Source organism: Colossoma macropomum, unplaced genomic scaffold, assembly GCF_904425465.1.
Source record: "Colossoma macropomum unplaced genomic scaffold, Colossoma_macropomum, whole genome shotgun sequence".
Taxonomy (NCBI): domain Eukaryota; kingdom Metazoa; phylum Chordata; class Actinopteri; order Characiformes; family Serrasalmidae; genus Colossoma; species Colossoma macropomum.
In genome coordinates, this window is record NW_023494792.1 from 5,905,234 (window position 1) to 5,924,654 (window position 19,421).

Genomic DNA, 19,421 nt, shown 5'->3' on the forward strand with positions numbered 1-19,421 from the left:
TAAGCAATATACACACCTTTTCTGGGCGTTAAAATCTTCTTTAACACAAGTTAGAAATTGACCAATGAGTTCATTGAGACCAGATCTAACAAAAGTAAAATGTAGGACAAAACGAATGCTGTGCAGTGTAATAATGTATTTTTAAGGAAGAGATATTTAAATAGACATTTGTCACAGGACGATGCTATAGGCACTTTTTTCGTATGTATATATATATATATATATATATATATATATATATATATATATATATATATATATATATATATATATATATATAGGCTTGTTTTTTTCTATATGGCGATGTGCATGCTGTTTGCGGTGGTTATTAAAGGTGTGTAAATCAGTATTTTCTGGCAGTGAATGATCAAATTATTGTTTTTGATGTAATGACTGAACATGGTTAATTCATTTCAATCATATTTTTTTGTTTGTTTCTTTATTTTTAGGACAAATAACCGAACGCAAAGACTAATCCATTTTTATATTTCTCATTCCGTGTACGTCATATCGGAATTTTCACCGCTTTATGCAATTTCTCATTGTGACTCTTAGTGTCGCTGTTTACCAGCGAAGCTTTTTGGAGACACATACATTGCTCTCCTCCCCTGCTTATTACGTCATTTTCAACGCTGGCACTTCTCCTCTTTGTAGAAAACCATCGACGGCGCTGTACAGATCAGTTATTGGTCTTCCATTTCAGGGTTTTTCTTCTTGGTTGGATCAGATGTTTTAGAATACTCTTTGATGTACATGCGTCAAAATGCAGGAACAACGCTTTTCGGCTGCTGGTCTCACTCTGGGCTTTTCTTTGTTCTTCATGTTCGCTCGTACCGCCTTTGGAGATGTGAGCTATTCTTTTTCGGAGGAGATGAAACGAGGATCTGTGATTGGAAATATAGCCAAGGATCTGGGACTCGATGTGAACAGACTGGCAGCTCGTAAGGCTCGTATTGATACTGAAGGTAACCGAAAACGTTACTGCGACATTAATGTGAATACTGGAGAATTGACTGTAGCGGAAAGGATTGACAGAGAGGGGCTTTGTGAAAAAAAGGGTTCCTGCGTTTTAACACAGGAACTGGTGCTGGAGAATCCGCTAGAAATACACAAAATAATATTAAGCATTGACGATGTGAATGACAATTCAACACTGGTTATTTGCTATGTCTAAAAAAACTGTTTTACGTTTGTTTTGCACTGTTTCCGGTATTGATTGTGATCTACTGATCATGGTGAATAGATATGTGCATGTTCCTTGTAAGTAAACGACTTTTTTTTTTTTACTCTGATAAATGACTTCCCAGTAGTTTTACGCTGGCGCTGTCCACGGTGCTGCACCATTTTTCCTATTCATTTTTAAGTAGACTGTGGTTTGAGAGTCATTATTGAACAGTTCTTTCACGTTATGCGACAGTTTATCTAGAGGCGTTGAATAACAGCTTCGGTAGTGGCAAATACATCATTATGTCTTAATCTGGTGACATTACAATATGAAAACCGATTGGGTGTTTAATTAATCTTCTAAATGTATGAATATTTTCAGTACGGTCGCGGCTACATGCAGTTTCTCGTTGTGACTCGTAGTGTCGCTGTTCACCTGCAAAGCTCTGTGGAGACACGTTCAGCGCTCTCTCCACCTCCTGCTTATGTCACTTTCAACGCTGTCGCTCCTCCTTGTTGTAGGAAACCGTCGACGGGCGCTGAATCACTGTTGTTCCTCCTTTCTAAGGGTTTTTCTTCTTGGTTGGATCATACATTCCCGAATAATCCTTTATGTACACGCGGAAATAAGCATCACTGAACTGGCTTGTCTAACCTTAGAGAAATGGGTGAGAAAAGGCTTTTCTGCTGCTGGTCTCACTCTGGGCTTTTGTTTGTTCGTCATGGTGGCGCGTACCGCCTTTGGAGATGTGAGCTATTCTTTTCCGGAGGAGATGAAACGCGGATCTGTGATTGGAAATATAGCCAAGGATCTGGGACTCGATGTGAACAGACTGGCAGCTCGTAAGGCTCGTATTGATACTGAAGGTAACCGAAAACGCTACTGTGACATTAATGTGAATACTGGAGAACTGACTGTTGCAGAAAGGATTGACAGAGAGGGGTCTTTGTGGGAAAAAGGCTTCATGCGTGATCACGGCAGAGCTTGTGTTGGAGAGTCCTTTAGAGCTACAACGTGTTAGCCTTCATGTACAGGATATCAATGACAATTCACCTCAGTTTAAAAAAGAATTAATTAAATTAGAAATTCCTGAATTAGCTTACAAAGGAGGTCGATATTTGTTAGATGAAGCACTCGATGCAGATATAGGAGAGAATACAGTACAAAGCTATGTATTGGAAAACAATGAACACTTTGCTTTATCTGTCCAAACAAACACGGTTGGGGGAAAATATGGAGAACTGATACTTAATAAGGAGTTAGATCGCGAGAAGCAGAAGGAAATAACACTGATTCTCACTGCAGTTGATGGTGGGACTCCACCGAGATCAGGTACTGTAGCCATACACGTCACTGTACTGGATGCTAATGATAATGCTCCAGTGTTTAGTCAGTCCGTTTATAAAGTCAGTCTGCCTGAAAATTCACCTCTAGGTACTGTAGTTGCTGCAGTGAGCGCTACAGATGCAGATGAAGGTGCCAATGGTGAGGTGACGTATGAGTTTGGTCATGTATCTGAAGACTACACTAGACTGTTTTCCCTCGATTCTAAAACGGGGGAAGTTAAAGTAGTCGGACTAATTGATTATGAAGAGGAGTCCACTTATGAACTTCGTGTACAAGCAAAGGATGGGGCGGGGTTAGCTTCTTACTCTAATCTACATATTGACATTATAGATGTGAACGACAATGCCCCAGTCGTAGTTATCAAATCATTGAATAGCCCTATAGCTGAGAACACTTTACCTGGTACAGAGGTGGGAATCATTAATGTTCAGGACAGAGATTCTGGAAATAATCGACAGGTTCACTGTTCACTTCAGCAAAATGTTCCCTTTAAACTCGTTCCTTCCATTAAAAATTATTACTCGCTGGTGACAACAGATGAATTAGACCGAGAGCTCGTATCTGATTATAACATTACAATCACTGCTACTGATGAAGGTTCTCCACCTTTGTCTTCCTATAAAACTATTCATTTATCAGTAGCTGATGTGAATGACAATCCACCTGTATTTGAGGAGCAGGTTTACAGCGCTCATGTGAAAGAAAATAACAAACCAGGCTCCTCTGTTTGTACAGTAGCAGCAACAGACCCAGACTGGAGACAGAATGGTACTGTAGTTTATTCTCTTCTCCCTTCTGATGTCAGTGGTGCTCCAGTGTCCTCATTTGTATCCATTAATGGAGACACAGGTGTTATCCATGCAGTGAGGTCTTTTGATTATGAGCAGTTGAAAAGTTTCAAAGTGCTCGTCTTAGCCAGAGACAACGGTTCTCCTCCACTCAGCAGTAACGTGACTGTGAGCGTCTTCATAAGTGATGAGAATGATAACTCTCCACAAATCTTATACCCCTCTCCGGAAGGAAACTCCTTCATGACTGAGATGGTGCCCAAAGCTGCCCAGTCAGGCTCTCTGGTGTCCAAGGTGATCGCAGTGGATGCGGACTCTGGTCAAAATGCATGGCTTTCTTATCACATAGTGAAAGCGACTGATCCAGGACTTTTCACTATTGGTGAGCACAGTGGAGAAATCAGGACGCAGCGGGACATTTCTGAATCTGACAGTACAAAGCAGAATCTCATTGTTTCAGTCAAAGATAACGGACAGCCTTCACTTTCTGCAACCTGCGCCATCTATTTACTTGTTTCTGATAACTTGGCTGAGATTCCTGAACTGAAAGACATGTCTTATGATGAGAGCAGCTCCAAACTGACTTTTTATTTGATCATCGCGCTGGTGTCCGTCTCCACTTTCTTCCTCACCTTCATCATCATCATCCTGGCTGTGAGGTTTTGTCACAGGAGGAAGCCCAGACTGCTGTTTGATGGAGCTGTGGCCATTCCCAGCGCGTATCTCCCTCCAAATTACGCAGAGGTGGAGGGAGCGGGAACTCTCCGCAGCACCTACAACTATGATGCATATCTGACCACAGGATCACGAACCAGTGACTTCAAGTTCGTCACATCTTACAATGAGGGAACTCTGCCAGCTGATGAAACCCTTAAATTTCAGTCATCTCTAAATGATCTTGAAGGCCTTAATGGGGAAACTAATGATTCTTCAATGGTATGTGCCAAATATGCTCTTTGTCGCCTCCAGTCTTAAACTGCTTGTTATATATGTGTCATAACCCATTATTGATTGGCTTACATTTTATGCATGGTTTGTTTAGATATATGTGTTCATATGAGTGGCCTCAAGCATTTTAAACTCATTTAAATACACTTCAGTATTATTCACAGCAACCAAAATAGTTTGAAATATTTGCACCTTTTGGAGCATAGTTTTTGTAAATATTCAATATTATTGGATTATGTTTGGAAGATCTTCAAAGTGCAGGTCTTGTGCCATGAATGAATTATATTCTTCATATTTGGTCATTCAAATGCTTTTTGTTGTTCAGATGCTTACAACGCTTGTTCATTGTGCAAATTCTTTAGCTCCCTTGTTTCTTTGTCCACTAAATCAATCGGCTGCTTACAGTAATTTTCTGTTAAAAACTAATTTCAGCTTGATGGTGAATAATAGCTTTTAGAGTAATTTTGAAACGCTTATTTGACATAGTTAATGTCTTATTAGGTCATTTTTGTGTAGTATGTACTGGACAGACAAGATTTCTTTGAGTAAGTTCCAGCTCATTATAAGTTTTAATGATTTGATGTGTCACATCCTTGTCTGTCACTGAATGAGTGACATCTCATCTCTGCCCAGCTACTATCATCTATTATTTCTGCATAGCTACTTTTTTAGTTTGCAGTCATACATGAATGAATACTATGCACCTTTTTTTGAAAAGTTTATCTATTTAAAATGAATACTTTGTATACCTGTTAGCATTCTTGTTACAGTAACTCAGGGTTTATTATAAGTCACCCATTATCTCGCATATGTATGTTTTATTGCTGTTGAACTAATATGACACAATCATATTTTATTTGTTATGTGGGTAACTCTTTATTTGGATGGTCCACTGTAGATGCTTTGTAAATGCTCAGTTTGTTTGTAAGTAACATTCAACTGAATTTCCAGTAAATGCAACTGAACTTCAAGTTTAGTATGAAAATTTTTATTAAATCTATCCTTAACCCTGAATCTCACCCTAAATCTAACCTTAAGGCAAAACCTACAACTACTCCTAACCCTGAACCTGACCATAATGTTGTTGGTAATCAAGTCAAGTCAAATTTATTTGTATAGCGCTTTCTACAGCTGATGTTGTCACAAAGCAGCTTCACAGAAATCCATTAAGGACAAAGTTTTAACATGAAATGTAAATCCTCCAGGTGAGCAAGCCAGGGGCGACAGTGGCAAGGAAAAACCCCCTCAGAGCTGGGGAAGAAACCTTGGGAGGAACCAAGGCTCACAAGGGGGGACCCATCCTCCTCTGGTCAAACTACCTACAAAATTATTATACTACTAATATTAATAGTAGTAGTAGTAATAATAGTTAGGAGTCCACTTCAGTGTCGGGTGGGCAGCCAGTCCAAGGCAGGTGGCGGTAACTGGCGCGTGGGCAACTGCTCTGAAGCGGGTAGCAGGAGAGCTTGACAGACAATTGTCCATCAGTGTCCGGCCGGACAGGTGGGCAGTCGTTTACTCGGAAAAAAGGTAGGGAGATGGAGTTTAGTTCTGTATGGGTGTATGTATAATAATATGTAAAACATTTCCAGAGTGTGGCTAATGACTCTGGCAGATCTGACTATAACAGCTTAACTAAAAGGAGAGAACCAAAAGGGCACACAGATACGGGAGCACCCTGAAACAATTTGGCATCCCTCCACTCCACCGTCCACAAACCTGAGTGATCGCGTGCGAGCAGCAGGATGACAGCACCAGCATCTCAGTTTACTATAATTCCCTGCGTCCGTGGACGCCTGGATCTGCTGCCTTTATCTAAGGGGAAACATTAACTACCAAAAGTTAAACTAAACAAGTGAGTTTTCAGCCTAGATTTGAAGATTGCGACTGAGTCTGAGTCCCGAACATTTTCTGGAAGATCATTCCATAGTTTGGGGGCTTTATAAGAAAAGGCTCTTCCCCCAGATGAAACCTTCTGAATTCTGGGAACTATTAAAAAGCCAGCACTCTGTGATCTGAGTAATCATGGTGGCTCGTAATGGGAAATAAGGTCTTGCAGGTACTCAGGAGCGAGCCCATGTAGGGCTTTATACGTCAATAAAAGAATTTTGTAATCAATACGGAATTTAACAGGCAGCCAATGAAGTGATGATAGAACTGGACTGATATGATCAAAATTTCTAGTTTTAGTGAGAACCCTGGCTGCAGCATTTTGAACTAGTTGAAGTTTACTTAAATTCCTGCTGGTGCATCCTGACAGTAGTGCATTACAATAGTCTAGCCTTGAAGTAATAAAGGCATGTACTAATGTTTCTGCATCATGCAGCGATAAGGCATTTCTTATTCTGGCAATATTGCGAAGATGTAAAAAAGCTGTCCTAGTGATACTGATTATCACCAGAAAGTTTGTTAATGATTTAAGTGTCTGTAGAGCATCTGAAGGGGACCATCGAAATAAAGTCTGGCTGAAATGTGTGTATATTTAATGAAACACTCTGTAAAATGTTTACCTTTATACCACATTTTGGTAATCGTTCATGCAGTGCTACAAAGTCCCACAACTCAGAGTTTGCTACAAGGCGAAATTTGAAACATTTCTTCATGTTAGATCAGTTTGGAGGGAGCATTGGTCAGCATATCCCACACTGTAGAGATCTGTATTGAAGAAACTCATATGACATGTAAATCAGGTAGTATTGGTCAGCATCGTGTAACTTTGAGAGCAGAGTAATCTGCTGGAACACTGTATGTAGCTGGAAAACATACTACAAATAAAATAGTTATATTAAAAAATTAATAATTTGAAGTTAGTAGTTAATGCCAGTCATTCAACAAAAAAGTCATTCTGTATTTACAACTGCCCCAGCGCTGTTCTTTCAAAGAAATTCGGTTTTTGATTTATGGCTTTTTTATTTCTGATGGTTTATTATTTTACCAGGTTCATTAACGTGTTCAGGCCTTTGATCTAATATTACCTTTAAGTGATCATTAAACGATCATTAAATAACTTGCGAAAAACAAGTGAAGACCGTAGGTTCGCTTTATCGGAAATACTGTTTTATGGTACCGGTAGTGATTGTGCTCTGCGACTGTTGGCGAATGGATATGTGCATTTTACCTTGTAAGTAAACGACTTATTTTTGATTAATTTCTTCGCGGTACTTTCTGGCTGGCTCTGTCCATGGTGCTGCACCGCGCAGCCAATGGAGTTTTTCTGTAGGCTGTGGTTTGAGATGGTAGTTATTAAACAATCCTTTGTCGTTGTGTGGCAGTTAATCTCTTCACAGTGAATAATCAGAACTTTTACTCAATTGTCACGAATGCATCAGTATATTCATGAAAGAATTTGCTTTTTTGGTTGATACATCTTACTGTAATCATACTGGATTCTAAATACATAAATTGAGAGTTTAGTTCATCTACACATAACATTTATTTTCAGTACGGTCGCGGCTACATGCAGTTTCTCGTTGTGACTCGTAGTGTCGCTGTTCACCTGCAAAGCTCTGTGGAGACACGTTCAGCGCTCTCTCCACCTCCTGCTTATGTCACGTTTAACGCTGTTGCTCCTCCTTGTTGTAGGAAACCGTCGACGGGGCTGAATCACTGTTGTTCCTCCTTTTTAAGGGTTTTTCTTCTTGGTTGGATCATACATTCCCGAATAATCCTTTATGTACACGCGGAAATAAGCATCACTGAACTGGCTTGTCTAACCTTAGAGAAATGGGGAGAAAAGGCTTCTCTGCTGCTGGTCTCACTCTGGGCTTTTGTTTGTTCGTCATGGTGGCGCGTACCGCCTTTGGAGATGTGAGCTATTCTTTTCCGGAGGAGATGAAACGCGGATCTGTGATTGGAAATATAGCGAAGGATCTGGGACTCGATGTGAACAGACTGGCAGCTCGTAAGGCTCGTATTGATACTGAAGGTAACCGAAAACGCTACTGTGACATTAATGTGAATACTGGAGAACTGACTGTTGCAGAAAGGATTGACAGAGAGGGGCTTTGTGGGAAAAAGGCTTCATGCGTGATCACGGCAGAGCTTGTGTTGGAGAGTCCTTTAGAGCTACAACGTGTTAGCCTTCATGTACAGGATATCAATGACAATTCACCTCAATTTAAAAGAGAAATAATTAAATTAGAAATACGTGAATCAGCAGACAAAGGTGCTCGATATTTGCTAGATGAAGCAATCGATGCAGATATAGGAGAGAATACAGTACAAAGCTATGTATTGGAAAACAATGAACACTTTGCTTTATCTGTCCAAACAAACACGGTTGGGGGAAAATATGGAGAATTGGTTCTTAACAAGGAACTAGATCGTGAGAAGCAGAAGGAAATAACACTGATTCTCACTGCAGTTGATGGTGGGACTCCACCGAGATCAGGTACTGTAGCCATACACGTCACTGTACTGGATGCTAATGATAATGCTCCAGTGTTTAGTCAGTCGGTTTATAAGGTCAGTCTGCCTGAAAATTCACCTCTAGGTACTGTAGTTGCTGCAGTGAGCGCTACAGATGCAGATGAAGGTGCCAATGGTGAGGTGACGTATGAGTTTGGTCATGTGTCTGAAGACTACATTAGACTGTTTTCCCTCGATTCTAAAACGGGGGAAGTTAAAGTAGTCGGATTAGTTGATTATGAAGAGGAGTCCACTTATGAACTTCGTGTACAAGCAAAGGATGGGGCGGGGTTAGCTTCTTACTCTAATCTACATATTGACATTATAGATGTGAACGACAATGCCCCAGTCTTAGTTATCAAATCATTGAATAGCCCTATAGCTGAGAACACTTTACCTGGTACAGAGGTGGGAATCATTAATGTTCAGGACAGAGACTCTGGAAATAATCGACAGGTTCACTGTTCACTTCAGCAAAATGTTCCCTTTAAACTCGTTCCATCAATTAAAAATTATTATTCTCTGGTGACAACAGGTGAATTAGACCGAGAGCTCGTATCTGATTATAACATTACAATCACTGCTACTGATGAAGGCTCTCCACCTTTGTCCTCCTCTAGAACAATTAATTTATCAGTAGCTGATGTGAATGACAATCCACCTGTATTTGAGGAGCAGATTTACAGCGCTCATGTGAAAGAGAATAACAAACCAGGCTCCTCTGTTTGTACAGTAGCAGCAACAGACCCGGACTGGAGACAGAATGGTACTGTAGTTTATTCTCTTCTCCCTTCTGATGTCAGTGGTGCTCCAGTATCCTCATTTGTATCCATTAATGGAGACACAGGTGTTATCCATGCAGTGAGGTCTTTTGATTATGAGCAGTTGAAAAGTTTCAAAGTGCTCGTCTTAGCCAGAGACAACGGTTCTCCTCCACTCAGCAGTAACGTGACTGTGAGCGTCTTCATAAGTGATGAGAATGATAACTCTCCACAAATCTTATACCCCTCTCCGGAAGGAAACTCCTTCATGACTGAGATGGTGCCCAAAGCTGCCCAGTCAGGCTCTCTGGTGTCCAAGGTGATCGCAGTGGATGCGGACTCTGGTCAAAACGCGTGGCTTTCTTATCACATAGTGAAAGCGACTGATCCAGGACTTTTCGCTATTGGTGAGCACAGTGGAGAAATCAGGACGCAGCGGGACATTTCTGAATCTGACAGTACAAAGCAGAATCTCATTGTTTCAGTCAAAGATAACGGACAGCCTTCACTTTCTGCAACCTGCGCCGTCTATTTACTCATTTCTGATAACTTGGCTGAGATTCCTGAACTGAAAGACATGTCTTATGATGAGAGCAGCTCCAAACTGACTTTTTATTTGATCATCGCGCTGGTGTCCGTCTCCACTTTCTTCCTCACCTTCATCATCATCATCCTGGCCGTGAGGTTTTGTCACAGGAGGAAGCCCAGACTGCTGTTTGATGGAGCTGTGGCCATTCCCAGCGCGTATCTCCCTCCAAATTACGCAGAGGTGGAGGGAGCGGGAACTCTCCGCAGCACCTACAATTACGATGCATATCTGACCACAGGATCACGAACCAGTGATTTTAAGTTCGTCACTTCTTATAATGAAGGAACTCTGCCAGCTGATCTGACTCTGAAGAGGGTTCAGTCATCTTTAAACGACTTTGAAGGGCTTGATGGGGAAACTAACGATTCTTCAAAGGTATGATACATTTTAAGGTGGCCTTACTGTGTGGTTATTCGCTTTCGCCTCTTTCAAAGAGATTTCGATTTCAGTTTTCTAGCCTGCTGTTGATTTGTCTGATTTTTTTTCTGCATAGTTTGCCTGCGTAAAAAAAATGTGTGATTTATGTAAAAAGTCACTTTTTTTGTGGTACAATATCACTTGTTCTGTGGCTTAAGTTTTAAATCGTTTATAGACGTTTAGACTCTTTAAAGCGCACACGATTTTTTTTCTTCTGAGCGTATTATTTGCAATGATTCTTGCCTAAAATATTAATGAATGTTCAGCTTTATTGACATTTGTGTGGACGTTTTTCCTAGTTCACGTCTTGAACATGAATTTGATCTCTTGTGATTTGGTCGGTTTCATTGTTTTGTGTCATTCCATTTACACGCAGTTTTTCGAATATGCATGTTGATAAATTCATTAGTATGCGGGTTTCATTTTTTCCCTGAAGTCAGTTATTTGCTTCACAATGAATGGTTTTGGTAAGATTTGCTTTATTTGTAGAAACAAATAATGCATTTTGAGAGATACCTTTTCAGATTATTTTGATACTGCTTGTTCCTTTATAGACACTTTTAAGTATGCAGTCGACAGAAAACTTTTGTCACGTATGAGGTTCCAGCTCAAGTCTTAGTCATTGGACAAATCACGTATCACTGGGTCTCCTAATCTCGGTAGACCTTTGAGTCATAGGTCATCTGTGCCCAAACAGTGAACGGGTACTCTTTCAGTTTGCAGTCACCGAAACTATTTCTTCCAATGATTTCTTGAAATGTCCTGAACGTTTTAAAAGAGCATATTTTATTGTTTAAATACTAACACTTGTCACAAACTTAGAGCTTATTTTACCTTACTCAGTATTTTTAAGTTCCCAAATTATTTAGACACAAATACATCGCTAGGTTGTTCTGTCCAATTATATATGAGTATTGGATAGCGCACTTCATCATGGGAATTCATTTTCATCGGGAGACGTTTCCTTTGTACCCTCTACGCAAAGTCTCAGGATTTTTTAAAAGTAAGCCAATAGGAAATTGGTCTTTTTAGCCTAATATCCATCAAGAATTTAACTTTTATTCGTTATTGAAAACCACAAAAATGTTGGTGTTATCATTTATTTTGAGTTTAGCAAGTACGTCTTTAGCATTTAGTTAAAATGAATCATTTACATGTTGCAGAATGATCTAGCTTGTGTTATTCGTCTTTATTCAAGCGAGTATGAGAAGAGTTAAGCAATTTCAAATTACCCAAACACCTTTGATTAGAGTCTAACGTGCACCTGGTATATTTATTCATTGGAAATTCATGATCCTTTTTCCAAATCCATTTAAGTGATTAGGGAATACATGTGTATTTTTTAGTTAAATTCCCCCATCTGAATTTAAGACTTTTGTAATGTGAATACTTTATGAATGTTCTGTGTAGGTTAATTCTGTGAAATGTAGTCTATATTTGTTTAAAGCAGTCTCCCTGGATCGTAAATGTGAAAATTTATATTTGATTAAACTGATTATAAAATACTCGTGTCTTAATCTAACTGGCCTGGAGGAGTACCGTTTCTCGAAGAATCTGTAGTCTTTTATTATTATCATATTTCATTTGTTCCTGTTTGAATTGGATAAAGTAACTGGTACACTGTAGTTGTTACTATCCATGGTGCTGAAACTGATTTATTAAAAGACTGGTTCACCAAAAAAACAACAACAAAAAAAAAATACACAGTCTTCCCCTCAGCCCAAACACATTTGATCATCTAGTATTTGCTTGCACTCCAATCTTTGTTTCTTTAGTTTTCCACTGGAACCGAGAAACTAATTGAAGAGAAGTCTAAGAACGGTTCACTGAAATTTAATCTCTCTCTTCTTGTGTGTGTGTGTGTGTGTGTGTGTGTGTGTGTGTGTGTATACACTTCCATAATTATTTAACTCCATTAGATTCATAACTCCAGTCACTTTTTTCAGTGAACCATTCCTAGAAATCAAGACAGTTTGTCCCGAAACTGTCTAGTTTGGGACACTTAGACTGCAATTTGTTGCTTAGTGAGTTGTTTATTATCAATATAACAAGTGGTGTTTTGTTCTTTTTCTTTCTTTCTTTTCTTTCTTTCTTTCTTTCTTTCTTTCTTTTCTTTCTTTATTTCTTTCTGTCTTTCTTTCTTTCTTTCTTTCTTTCTTTACTGCAGCACATTGCTTTTGGATTTGATCTGAATACAATCTGAAACAAAATGCTTAAAAAAGTGCAATTTCTCATTGTAACTCACAGCGTCGCTGTTCACCAGCAACCGTATTAGAAGGTTCGTGTCGTCCATCTCTCCACCCTTCTTTCTATGTCGTCACTTGGAGGGCTGCACGTTGGGCTTTTTCCATAAAACACCGAGCCAGTGTGGTCGGTAAACGTACGGCGCACTATTTCCCCACATTTTGTCTTGATTGTATATATGTGGACGTGTTTATCGTCTATTCATTAGACGAATACTCAGCACGTTATGGATCGGAAAGGCTGTTTTAGTGCTGGGCTGATGCTGAGCTATTGTTTCTTTGTCCTCTTTGCTCAAACCGCTTTGGGTGACGTGAGCTATTCCTTTCCGGAGGAGATGAAACGCGGATCTGTGATCGGAAATATAGCCACGGATCTGGGACTCGATGTGAACAGACTGGCAGCTCGTAAGGCTCGTATTGATACTGAAGGTAACCGAAAACGCTACTGTGACATTAATGTGAATACTGGAGAACTGACCGTAGCGGAAAGGATTGACAGAGAGGAAATATGCAGCGACACGGTGTCGTGTGTTCTTCATTGTGAGTTAGTGCTGGAAGGGCCGTTAGAGCTCCATCAGATCACGCTTAAAATAGACGACGTGAACGACAACTCTCCCAGTTTCCAAAAGGATGTCATTAAACTTGAAATAAGTGAATCAGTGACCAAAGGTGCTCGATTTCGTTTGGATGACGCTCACGATAGTGATACAGGAAGAAACGCTGTTCAGAATTACATTTTACAAAGAAATGATTATTTTGTTTTGTCTGTTAACTCAAATATGGATGGAGGCAAATATGGTGAGCTAGTATTAGAAAAAGAACTGGATCGTGAGCAGCAGGGTGAGGTTAAATTAATTCTCACTGCAGTTGATGGTGGGACTCCGCCGAGATCAGGTACTGTAGCCATACACGTCACTGTACTGGATGCTAATGATAATGTTCCAGTGTTTAGTCAGCCGGTTTATACAGTCAGTCTACCTGAAAATTCACCTTTAGGTACTGTAGTGGCTACAGTGAGCGCTACAGATGCAGATGAAGGAGCAAACGGAGAAATTACATATGATTTTAATCGGATATCAGACAAAGCCAGAAATTTGTTCTCACTAGATCAAAAAACAGGCCAACTTAAGGTTATAAGACCTCTTGATTTTGAGGAGGACTCTAAATTTGAAATGCGTATACAGGCAATGGATTCGTACGGCCTGAAGTCTGATACAAAAGTTTCTGTAAGTATTACTGACGTCAACGACAATAGTCCTGTAATAATCGTTAAAGTTCTGAATATCCCCCTTCCTGAAAATGCCTTGATTGGTGCAGAAGTAGGAATTATTAACGTACAGGACAGAGATTCAGGGAAAAATGGCCAGGTTCACTGTTCACTTCAGCAAAATGTTCCCTTTAAACTCGTTCCATCAATTAAAAATTATTATTCTCTGGTGACAACAGGTGAATTAGACCGAGAGCTCGTATCTGATTATAACATTACAATCACTGCTACTGATGAAGGCTCTCCAGCTTTGTCCTCCTCTAAAACTATTCATTTATCAGTAGCTGATGTGAATGACAATCCACCTGTATTTGAGGAGCAGGTTTACAGCGCTCATGTGAAAGAAAATAACAAACCAGGCTCCTCTGTTTGTACAGTAGCAGCAACAGACCCGGACTGGAGACAGAATGGTACTGTAGTTTATTCTCTTCTACCTTCTGATGTCAGTGGTGCTCCAGTATCCTCATTTGTATCCATTAATGGAGACACAGGTGTTATCCATGCAGTGAGATCTTTTGATTATGAGCAGTTGAAAAGTTTCAAAGTGCTCGTCTTAGCCAGAGACAACGGTTCTCCTCCACTCAGCAGTAACGTGACTGTGAGCGTCTTCATAAGTGATGAGAATGATAACTCTCCACAAATCTTATACCCCTCCCCGGAAGGAAACTCCTTCATGACTGAGATGGTGCCCAAAGCTGCCCAGTCAGGCTCTCTGGTGTCCAAGGTGATCGCAGTGGATGCGGACTCTGGTCAAAACGCGTGGCTTTCTTATCACATAGTGAAAGCGACTGATCCAGGACTTTTCACTATTGGTGAGCACAGTGGAGAAATCAGGACGCAGCGGGACATTTCTGAATCTGACAGTACAAAGCAGAATCTCATTGTTTCAGTCAAAGATAACGGACAGCCTTCACTTTCTGCAACCTGCGCCGTCTATTTACTCATTTCTGATAACTTGGCTGAGATTCCTGAACTGAAAGACATGTCTTATGATGAGAGCAGCTCCAAACTGACTTTTTATTTGATCATCGCGCTGGTGTCCGTCTCTACTTTCTTCCTCACCTTCATCATCGTCATCCTGGCCGTGAGGTTTTGTCACAGGAGGAAGCCCAGACTGCTGTTTGATGGAGCTGTGGCCATTCCCAGCGCGTATCTCCCTCCAAATTACGCAGAGGCGGAGGGAGCGGGAACTCTCCGCAGCACCTACAATTACGATGCGTATCTGACCACAGGATCACGAACCAGTGACTTCAAGTTCATCACTTCATATAATGAAGGAGGAACCCTGCCTGCTGACCTGACTCTGAAGAAGACTGATTGCATTGTGGATGATCTAACAGGACTCAATGGTGATTCTGCTCAGGTTCAGTATACATTATATTAACCTTTTCCTACATTCAAAAAATATTTTTGACATATTTTGTTTCATGTGTGTTTTATGTGTAAACTGAGTGTAACGTTGTTTTGCAGCACCATATATATAACAAATAAAGAAGTTTTCTTGCGTTTAATTTTTCCTCCAGCAAATCATTTTTTTATTAATACAATCATTTATCTGAGAAGTGTTATGAGCATTTTATGACCCTTGATAAACTGGTCTGTCTGTAGTTGAAGCCTCTATGCTAGTGTTGACGTCAGTATTGGTACTGAGGATTGGGTGAGGTTAGGTGTTTGATGTATTCTCTGAAACTGCAGTTTTGCATTTTATTTAACATTTTCAGTTCTGATAATAGCACTCGCAATATTTACCATAATCAATTCAGATTGTGAGTTTGTATGGTGCACACTGCACACAGGTATCATAAAGTTTCATTGCTTCACTAGTTAAAGCTTTATAACCAGGTTTTTTGTTTAAACTTTGTGGTGCATGTTGAAAAACTGAGACTGCCTTCTTTTTGCTTAGTTATAATTATTTGTATTTGTCACATGGACAACAATAGTATTTTCATAATTACATAGTGCTGGTTCTGTGTCTGAATAATTTATCCTGAAATAGCATCTTGCAAGCCTCGGTTGCTCTCCATGGTGCTGTTTTCTAGGCTAAGGTGTTTTCTCATTTACCTTCTTATATCCCCAAGATTATTACGTCATAAGACTCTTTATTCAGCAATTTCATGGAAAACAATGCAAACTGATTTTTCTTAGGGAGTCATAGAATTCTGAATCGTTGAGACTTGGCTATTTGAAGAGGTGGCGTTTTGTAGTACGTGTATGGCATTAAGTGCATGATTGTTTTCTAAGTTGGTCCATTACTTATTTCTTGCATCCATTACTTTCAACAGTTATTTTTTTTCTCCTGTTTACACTGAAACAAGGAATATAGTGAATGTATTCAAATGAAGGAGTACATAATTTCACTATAGATAAAACACAAAACATCAACACAATTTTGTCTTTTAGTTCATTTACTTTTAGTAATAATTATGTTAATGTAGGAATTGTATTGATGTGGGATATGGTGTGCATATGTGAATTACATAAATTCAGTGCATGAACTTTTTTTCAGTTGATATATCAACAACATAAGCATATGAAGGAAATTACTGCATGATGTGTAATTTAAGTACTTTATCATGCAGTTTTTCGATACAACTCTTAGAGTCGCTGTTCACCAGCAAAGCATTTGGGGGACACACTCTCATCTCTCCACCCTGTTCATGATGTCACGTAGCTGAAAAAATGCTTTTTTTTTCTCTGTCTTAATCCTTTGTCCTTCCTTGTACGTTCTGGGTTATATTCTGGGCTTCGGGCAGATTAGCCATTTTGTGCTCTTTTGCCTTTCGCCATGGACATTAAACCGCTGAAAGCTGTAGATATGATTACTGGCTTTTGTTTGCTCGTGGTCTTGGTAAACACCGCTTTTGGAGATGTGAGCTATTCCTTTCCGGAGGAGATGAAACGCGGATCTGTGATCGGAAATATAGCCAAGGATCTGGGACTCGATGTGAACATACTGGCAGCTCGTAAGGCTCGTATTGATACTGAAGGTAACCGAAAACGTTACTGCGACATTAATGTGAATACTGGAGAACTGACTGTAGCAGAAAGGATTGACAGAGAGGGGCTGTGTAAAGAAAAGATGTCTTGTCTTCTCAGTTTTGATCTCGTTCTGGAGAATCCCTTGGAATTACATCGAATTACATTACATGTTACAGACATCAATGATAATTCACCAGTTTTTCCAAAGGAGGTAATTAAACTCGAAATAACTGAATCTGCTGTAAAAGGCTCTCGCTTCCGCATTAATGAAGCTCATGATTCAGATATCGGGCAGAATGCAGTGCAAGCGTATAGCTTACAAAAGAATGCTTACTTTATATTAAACGTGAATTCAATCAGCGATGAAGGGGAAAATATTAATTTAGTGTTGGACAGAGAGTTAGATCGCGAGCAGGAGCAGGAGATAACATTGATGCTGACTGCAGTTGATGGTGGGACTCCACCGAAATCAGGTACTGTAGCCATACACGTCACTGTATTGGATGCTAATGATAATGCTCCAGTGTTTAGTCAGTCTGTTTATACAGCCAGTCTGCCTGAAAATTCACCTCTAGACACTGTAGTAGTCACTGTGAGCGCTACAGATGCAGATGAGGGAGTAAACGGTGAAGTAACTTTTGGATTTAGTAGAGTTTCTGATATAGCCAAAGAAATTTTTTCATTAGATCAAAAGCTTGGACAAATTAGGTTAAAAGGTCATTTGGATTATGAAGAGGAAGTAAAATATGAAATGCAAATTGAGGCAAAAGATGGTTATGGACTCTCATCTTTTTCGAAAGTCATAGTAGATATTCTAGATGTTAATGACAATGCTCCTGAAATATATCTTAAGTCTCTTAATGATCAAGTTCCTGAGAATGTTTTACTTGGTACAGAGGTGGGCATTATTAATGTACAGGACAGAGACTCTGAGAAAAATCGACAGGTTCGCTGTTCACTTCAGCACAATGTTCCATTTAAACTCGTTCCATCAATTAAAAATTATTATTCTCTGGTGACAACAGGTGAATTAGACCGAGAGCTCGTATCTGATTATAACATTACAATCACTGCTACTGATGAAGGCTCTCCACCTTTGTCCTCCTCTAAAACTATTCATTTATCAGTAGCTGATGTGAATGACAATCCACCTGTATTTGAGGAGCAGATTTACAGCGCTCATGTGAAAGAAAATAACAAGCCAGGCTCCTCTGTTTGTACAGTAGCAGCAACAGACCCGGACTGGAGACAGAATGGTACTGTAGTTTATTCTCTTCTCCCTTCTGATGTCAGTGGTGCTCCAGTATCCTCATTTGTATCCATTAATGGAGACACAGGTGTTATCCATACAGTGAGGTCTTTTGATTATGAGCAGTTGAAAAGTTTCAAAGTGCTCGTCTTAGCCAGAGACAACGGTTCTCCTCCACTCAGCAGTAACGTGACTGTGAGCGTCTTCATAAGTGATGAGAATGATAACTCTCCACAAATCTTATACCCCTCTCCGGAAGGAAACTCCTTCATGACTGAGATGGTGCCCAAAGCTGCCCAGTCAGGCTCTCTGGTGTCCAAGGTGATCGCAGTGGATGCGGACTCTGGTCAAAACGCGTGGCTTTCTTATCATATAGTGAAAGCGACTGACCCAGGACTTTTCACTATTGGTGAGCACAGTGGAGAAATCAGGACGCAGCGGGACATTTCTGAATCCGACAGTACAAAGCAGAATCTCATTGTTTCAGTCAAAGATAACGGACAGCCTTCACTTTCTGCAACCTGCGCCGTCTATTTACTTGTTTCTGATAACTTGGCTGAGATTCCTGAACTGAAAGACATGTCTTATGATGAGAGCAGCTCCAAACTGACTTTTTATTTGATCATCGCGCTGGTGTCCGTCTCCACCTTCTTCCTCACCTTCATCATCATCATCCTGGCCGTGAGGTTTTGTCACAGGAGAAAGCCCAGACTGCTGTTTGATGGAGCTGTGGCCATTCCCAGCGCGTATCTCCCTCCAAATTACGCAGAGGTGGAGGGAGCGGGAACTCTCCGCAGCACCTACAATTACGATGCATATCTGACCACAGGATCACGAACCAGTGACTTCAAGTTCGTCACTTCTTACAATGAGGGAACTCTGCCAGCTGATTTGACTCTGAAAAAAAATCAGTGTTCTACTGGCGATTTTGACGGATTTGACGATGGTTTAAACGACTCCTCCCAGGTATGACATGCAGTTTTTCCTTTCATCATTGAACTAAACCTTATAATCCCAGTGATTAGTAGCCCAGTGCTTTAGCACCTTTCTAGACTTTAATGCTGCATCATCATTCAAAGAATTCACAGAACAATGACGGCCTGTCTAAAAGTATGTCTGTTGTTTGACCTGAAATATGGAATATGTAAAATTAGTGGCTCATCATACTGATTGTTAATGAGAGGAATGATCCATGCTGCATCAAAGGGTCCTGTTTTTGCTATTTTCCCCCTCTGTTTATTGCTATTTCCGTCTTTTCAAC

General features: G+C 40.1%; 4 protein-coding genes across 5 annotated transcripts in view; all 4 read left to right on the forward strand.

Moving 5' to 3' along the window:
* The window catches only part of LOC118811457 (protocadherin gamma-A11-like), a 192,282-nt gene that overhangs the window by 29,954 nt on the left and 142,907 nt on the right, over positions 1 to 19,421 (forward strand). Inside the window, exon 1 of one of the 2 annotated variants that reach the window (XM_036575687.1) lies at positions 16,664 to 19,126. The exons of the other annotated variant lie outside the window; for it this stretch is intronic. Within the exon in view, the coding sequence (XP_036431580.1) occupies positions 16,718 to 19,126 (2,409 nt within the window). The 5' untranslated portion in view covers positions 16,664 to 16,717. Of the gene's footprint in view, positions 1 to 16,663; positions 19,127 to 19,421 lie in introns of those variants that run through there. 2 annotated transcript variants of the gene reach the window in all.
* LOC118812678 (protocadherin beta-16-like) lies at positions 764 to 4,275 on the forward strand. Its single transcript, XM_036577801.1, has 3 exons — positions 764 to 965; positions 1,825 to 2,031; positions 3,533 to 4,275. The coding sequence occupies exons 1-3, from the start codon at positions 764 to 766 to the stop codon at positions 4,273 to 4,275; spliced, it is 1,152 nt and encodes a 383-aa protein (XP_036433694.1).
* Positions 7,842 to 10,386, forward strand: LOC118812679 (protocadherin beta-11-like). The gene is made up of 2 exons (XM_036577802.1): positions 7,842 to 8,173; positions 9,674 to 10,386. The coding sequence occupies exons 1-2, from the start codon at positions 7,972 to 7,974 to the stop codon at positions 10,384 to 10,386; spliced, it is 915 nt and encodes a 304-aa protein (XP_036433695.1). The 5' UTR covers positions 7,842 to 7,971.
* Positions 12,783 to 15,316, forward strand: LOC118812680 (protocadherin gamma-A3-like). Its single transcript, XM_036577803.1, has 2 exons — positions 12,783 to 13,094; positions 14,595 to 15,316. The coding sequence occupies exons 1-2, from the start codon at positions 12,893 to 12,895 to the stop codon at positions 15,314 to 15,316; spliced, it is 924 nt and encodes a 307-aa protein (XP_036433696.1). The 5' UTR covers positions 12,783 to 12,892.